The sequence below is a fragment of the Lentinus tigrinus genome (genome assembly GCF_003813185.1).
Source record: "Lentinus tigrinus ALCF2SS1-7 unplaced genomic scaffold L226scaffold_4, whole genome shotgun sequence".
Classification (NCBI taxonomy): Eukaryota; Fungi; Basidiomycota; class Agaricomycetes; order Polyporales; family Polyporaceae; genus Lentinus; species Lentinus tigrinus.
In genome coordinates, this window is record NW_027137913.1 from 1,645,818 (window position 1) to 1,652,099 (window position 6,282).

The 6,282-nt window shown below is 52.7% G+C and overlaps 3 protein-coding genes across 3 annotated transcripts; all 3 read right to left on the reverse strand.

Moving 5' to 3' along the window:
* Window positions 1-362: 362 nt before the first annotated feature.
* On the reverse strand, window positions 363-839 carry L226DRAFT_436126 (uncharacterized protein; the record flags this gene model as incomplete). Its single annotated transcript, XM_067674758.1, has 1 exon — window positions 363-839. A coding segment is annotated over one exon (477 nt), but the record flags the coding sequence as incomplete, so codon positions are not given.
* Window positions 840-3,777: 2,938 nt separating this feature from the next.
* On the reverse strand, window positions 3,778-4,017 carry L226DRAFT_423159 (uncharacterized protein; the record flags this gene model as incomplete). The annotated part of the gene is made up of 1 exon (XM_067674599.1): window positions 3,778-4,017. A coding segment is annotated over one exon (240 nt), but the record flags the coding sequence as incomplete, so codon positions are not given.
* A 576-nt stretch (window positions 4,018-4,593) lies between these two features.
* L226DRAFT_455389 (uncharacterized protein) lies at window positions 4,594-5,874 on the reverse strand (the record flags this gene model as incomplete). Its single annotated transcript, XM_067675236.1, has 1 exon — window positions 4,594-5,874. A coding segment is annotated over one exon (1,281 nt), but the record flags the coding sequence as incomplete, so codon positions are not given.
* Window positions 5,875-6,282: the final 408 nt, after the last annotated feature.

Consider the following 6,282-nt stretch of genomic DNA (forward strand, 5'->3'; position numbering starts at 1 on the left):
TCCTCGTCAGGGTAGATGGTCTTTGGTCCTTTGATAGGAAGGTCATCGATGAATATATTTGCGACATGCGGGATCTCGTCTTGCAAGATGAAAGACATACAATTCTGAAACTCTGCTGGCGAGTTGGTGTAACCTTGCGGCATGCAGGTGATGCGCAGAAGTCCCAGTGGGGTCATGAATGCTGTGAGGTCTCGGCTTTGTGGGTGTACGATTCGTGCGTCATATCCGGAATAGAGGTCAAAGACCGTATAGCACTGGTAGCCTGCAAAAGGTTCCACAAAATCATCCATGATAGGTGGAGCACCTGCGTCTCGTATACTGACCCGATTGAGTGGTTGCAGGTCATGGACAATTCGAAGGTCTCCATTTTTCTTCAGCACACAGAACCATCGTGAGCGGTACGAGGACTGACTCGGCTCGTAAGCTCCTGCGGCCATCCTCTCCTTCAATATTTTGATGACTTTCTCTTTAATTCCAGGGGCTATCGGTATGTTTGGCTCCTTCCATGCAGCATGCGGAACAACCGGCATAATATACGGTGAGAAGTAGTCATCCCGCAAGGTTCCGCGATCGCTGTCCTGGAAAGCGATACTCTTCTCGTTTACCTGTAGTATATGCAGGAACAGTCTCTCCTCCTCTGGCCACAAATAGCCATCAGGATTGATATTAATTTTCTCCATACGCTCGGCCGTTAACTTCGCTGTCGGAACGAAGTCGGGAACAATGGGGGACAGTGGGGGAAGCGATGCTAGTGGATCCTCCGGAAACTGCCGTATAACACGAGCTTCCTCTGGCATCGTACCTGCGACTGGCTTGACTTTCTTATCGACTCGCTTGTAGGCTGTATGGACTTGTGTGTCCTGACATGGCTCGTCCGCAGGCTCGATCACTGCACAGAACAGTGACAGACATGGCCCTTCATCAACTCCGACTTGATCGGGTTTGGCCTCGTGTGTACGGAACGCCACCGGATATGGATTGCATGTGACCCGAGGACCTCGGTCCTCCCATCCCTTGCCAAAAGAGACGCTGTCCTCAGCGGGAGGGGACGATCGGAAAACGTAGAGGGTGGATGAAAGAGTCAGAGGCCTAGTGACACATTGTCGATGACATACGAGATTATGTAATATTGTCATGTCGATGATGCATGCGGACAGTATAAGACAACTTCTATATGCAATAGTATAGATACAACGTAGATGTGATATGCGAGTAGATGCAGAGTCCAAGCAATATGTACGAGTTACAAGTCGCAAATGACAATGACAAGATGACATAATCAAGGGATGAGGTAGAGTCATGGTGACAAGACATGGGTGGGGAATGATATGTAGGTAGATAAGTCGGGGTACAACAAGAACAACAAGATAAAGCCTATGGTGCAGAGATGGATGATGATGCAAGGGTCGACGATGGTGGTAGACAAGATGTGCAAGATGAGTATAATAGGTACAAAGAGTCTTCGGCAGATGGTGGTCACAGGTGTGTCGCAGCTGTCTCGGAAACGGGGCTACTGGACGCCATATGGTATTGGTCAGGAAAAGTAGCAATGAGGTGGATGTATGACATACCTCAGTCGCGGAATACGGCAAACTCTTCACGAAAAAACTCGCATAGTTCGGAGGTGGCATCTTGCATGGCCTCCAACAGGACGTTCTCGACAAACTCCCGGACTTCGCCGTCGTCGAAGAGGCGTTCGTACTCGCGGCGTTGCGCTGCCTCAAAGGGGTCAATGCCTGGGGATGAGGAGGGGGTCGTAGCAGGCGTGACCGGTCGCGGAGTTGTATGCTCGGGTGACAGAGGCAGGGGAAAGTCGGCGATGTCGAAGAGGGGAGAAGGCTGTGTAGAGACGACGACATCATCGTCGTCGTCGTCGTCGTCGCTTATTTGAGCAGATTGAGGGATTGATGTTGCAGTGGGAGCGGTGTAGAAGGATAGCAGAAGAGGCGGGAGAGGGTCGACGACCGTCTGTTCGAAGTTGTACGCGCGCGGGAGACCGAGTAGGTCGCGCGCGCGTTCGTGAGCGATGTCCTGAGCGCGGAAAGAGGGGTAGGGGAGGCTGGGTGTGACGTGTCGTGTGTAATCTATGCCGTCGATCTGCGCTTCAAGCCGGTCGAGGACGTCGTCAAACGGGTCGTGCTCGACGTCGCTCTTGGCGTGCTTGCGTGGGGGTACGACATGTCCGTCCTCGAGCTCGTCGTGGTGCCGCTTGAGTCCGCCGTCACCGCGCGTCGAGTCCTTGTGCTCGTACTGACCTACGAGCACTCGCTCGCACTCCTCCTGGAAGGAGCGGAGGATGGAGAGATCGTTGTCGGCGGGGATAGGGATGGGCGCGATGATAGTGGCAGGAACTTTGGACTTTGGCGCTTCAGGTGCGACTGGCTTGCTCGTCGTAGACGGTGATGACGGGGCAAAGCTGGAAGACGGTGCCGCTGAAGTTGCTGCCTGCGAAGTGGTCGCTGTCGGCGCCGTGGCTAGGATGGATGAGGGTGCAAAGGAGAAGGAAGGCACAGCGGGCTTCGTTGGCCCCGTGGAGGAGGCGATGGACGTAGTGATGTCGATGAGAGGAGAGGGAGATACAGCGTGCGAGGGGACACCATAGCTGTGGAGGTTCGGGTGGTGCTCCGGGTAAAGGGTTGTGATACATTCATGAATGACGACGGCGGGTTCGGGGTCAATGTTGTCGTAGAATCCGGGATAGCGAGACACGAGCTCGCGGTAATAGTCGTGGGTGGAGAGTGTGGGAGGGATGGATGGGATGAGGAGTACAGAAGGAGCGGAGGAGATGGTCGAGGGTTGCAGAGACGTCGCCAGCGGAGCAACGATGCTGGTGGCGGTGGGGCTCGTCGCTGGCTGAGAGAGGAGAGCGGATGGTGGCGGAGACGTTGGTAGAGGGATGACGCTGCCGCAGATCGAGATGCAGTCAGTGTAACGCAGCTTGAGGAAGTGGGATACGACATACGTGGATGTGGGTTCAGGGGTCGTCGTCGGCGTGTTCATCACCCTCTCCCACTCCTCCTCTGCCTCGCTCCCGCTCCTATCTCCCTCTCCGTCGTGTCCCGCCGCGAAAAGGAGAGACGCGGGCAGCACATCGTCGAGGTAGATGTTGTTGCTTGCCGTCCCGGGCGAGTCGTGCGCGTTGTGCAGGGGAGTGGGAGTGTCGAGGATGGTAGACAAGAGAGGTGGTGTGCTGGAAATAGAGAACGTGGAGGTGGAGGGTGGGTGAACGAGGTCAGGAAGAGAAGACTGAGAGAGGAAGTCGGAATTGGTATGTGTAGCGCCGGCCGTGGGAATTTCAAAGTCCGCTGCGATTGCATCGCGGCGGAGTTCGTTGAGATATGGTGTGGGGTAAATACGAACGTACGCGGGTCCTTGGCAAGAAAACGGATGAAGAGGCGAGTCGAGATGGGATGGGGAGGCCGTGCCGGTAAGTACAACTGCGGGAACGTACCAGTCCTGGTACGCGTAGCCGTCGTGAGTTCCGAAGTAGCACGGGAACGCGACTTGAGGCTCGATCAAAGCCGTGTAGCGGAGTTCCGTCGGAGCGAAGTCGTCCTGCGACATGGTGGGAGTGCGCGCGAGCAAGGACAAAGGCGGAGAAGCTTCGGAGACAAACGGAGGTGCGGGGTGTTCGAGAGTCGTGAACGAGTGACCGGGGGAATGCGGGTTGTCGGGCTCTACCAGAAGCTCGAGCTCGGGGAGGTCCATAAAAGGATTTCGGAACAATAGATACGTTCCGTCGGGCCTTTCGTCAATAGAAATGTGATTGTCCCGCTGCCATGGTCGGCCGAGCAGGAGATCGAACGGCACATTGTCTCCCACATATAGATTAGCCCATGTCCGGGCCGCACCGCACGTTAATTCAACGTTCTTGATTATTCCACTAAGTTTGCCCTCGCTATTGTTCGCTGCCACCATCCCAGGTTGTTCGGACTTGTCGTAGGGTCGCGGGATGCTTTCCTTCCATACTCGTCGGCTCACGATATTCATCATTGACCCTGTATCCACGATAGCATCGATGGGATTGCCATTGCACTGCACCGTCAAATGGATTAACGGTCGTCTTGACTTTGTGTAAATAACTGCAGCGGAAAGGAATTCTGCATGGTTAATCCCTTCCTGCTGTGGCTGTGCTACGGCACGTTTCGCTCGTATTACGTCTTGTAGATGCTGCGATACTTCTTTTGAAGTCCCGATGACTTCACCGACTGACATGGTAAGGGGCGTATTGAGGATGCGGTCCAGAATGTTGAGAGGTTGAACATGTTTAGCTACGTCTGATCGCCTCGGGGCGCGTTTTGCAGGTTTTTCGGTGGTCGCCTTGGCTTCGCGTGTCTTGTTTGGTCTTGTATCTTCCATCATGATGTCATCATCTTTGTCTGGATCAAAGGTAGGCTGGTTGGGTATTTCTCGAGGGACTACGGGAGGGTTCGGAGTGGGTTTCTGACCACTACCAGAGGGTTGCGGTTTGTCTGCGTCCTTGCCTTTAGCCCATGCAGGCTTAGGCGGAACAAGGACTCCATCGAACTTAACCTTTTGGGCCTCCTTTGTCCGTTTAGGTACCCGTTCGGCTGGAAATATGAGGTTCGGGGAGTCAGAATCGGTGTCAGAGTCCGTATGGACTTCGACAATGTGCGCGGAGAGTGTGACATAGTTAGATTGACCTGTGACACGCTGGACTGCGTGTACGATGGTCTCATCGCGTTGTCGTTGCAACATGGACCCATCGGCTAAGACCAACCTATTGTTTCCATCTCGTTTGAGGACTCCTTTGATGACCAAGTCTGAGATCTTTGGACAGTTGTTCATATGATGACCCTGCTCTCCGCATCCATAGCAAGTTATCGGTGATGCATTCGCGCCTGTCGCAAAGCTCGGTGGAGTCGGCTTGGGATAGGATGATGTGACTGTGTCCCTTGGAGCCCGAATGATGTGTACGATATCTTTGTCAAGTTTAAATGCGCGGTAATAGAGAGCTGCATAGGCAGGATCATTGAGAGACATGTTCTGGAGTCTTCGAATGATATCTTCCACTTCTCCGTCTTTCGGTGGTGCGAGAGATCCATTTCGGGTCTGGGAGGACTCATCCTTTTCTTCGGCATCCTGGGTCCTGTGTTTCCCTTTGACTTTGATATGCTTCTTAGCCTTCTTCTTAGAGTGGTGCTTATGAGACTTGTACTTGTAGTCAGAGTCGGAATCTGTGTCAGAGTCATCTGATGATGAGTCTGAGAAGGAGCTATCGGTATCCGAATCTTCATCGGCTTCCGAGTCTGAGTCTGCCGCATCAAAGCGGTTTCGACCAAACATTGACTCTATGATGTTGGTAAGTTTGCTGACTTCGAAAGGTGAAGTCATAACATGTGTGGAATGTTGGCGTAGATATTGAGCCTCGATTTGTGGTCGAAGGGTTCGAGGTATGCCTTGCCAAAATGACTTGCTGAAAGTGTCCTCTGTAATATATTTGTGCTGCTTCAACCATCCTGCAATCCTATGGAACTCCCGATAGAAGGTCCGGAATCTGCCAATAGAGTTGAGAGTCTTGTGCCTAGCCTTGCGAATAAATACGCGAAGGTCCTTGGGTTTATATCGCTTCTCGTATCTGTCTGCATCATATAAACGTTTAAACTCTGTCAAGACATCAGTCCACTTTGCAGTTGTAGAAAAAACTGCCTCCAGGACAGCTCGCACGGAGCTGCTACAATACCGTTTGAGAGCGTGAATCTTCTCGTCATCAGTAGACAAGTTGCAAGCCTTGATTGTCTGTTCCAAGTCTTCAATAAATTCGGTGACCTTGAGGGGATCTCCTTTGAAAGTCCTAGGTGCGCCTTTGCCACCTTTCATAGGGAGACCTGTAGATATGTTAGTAGAACTCATGATGGGGGCCTTGGTAGAAAGTTGGATGGAGTGACTTTGGGAAATATTGGTAGGAATATTGGGTGGGCTTGTTGAAGGTTGTACTGGACTGGTATGAAGAGGACTTGATGAGAGTAAAGGACTAAGTAGCCCTGGGGATATACTGGATAAGGTGACTGTGGAGGGGGTTGATAGAGTCGATGAGGTTGGACTCGAGGAAGGTTCGAATTGACTTGGTCGACCCACTGAACTCGATGGGTCCTGCGACAAGTTGGACAGTATGATGAGGGATGGGTATCCCTTGAAGCACTACCCCTCGCGGTGGGCTCCAATTTGATGTGCGTGAAAGTTGATTGTATGAAACAACCTTCACCTGAGGCTATCGGATCTGATCGAGATCGGATGATACCTCAGTTGTTCGGGGTAGTG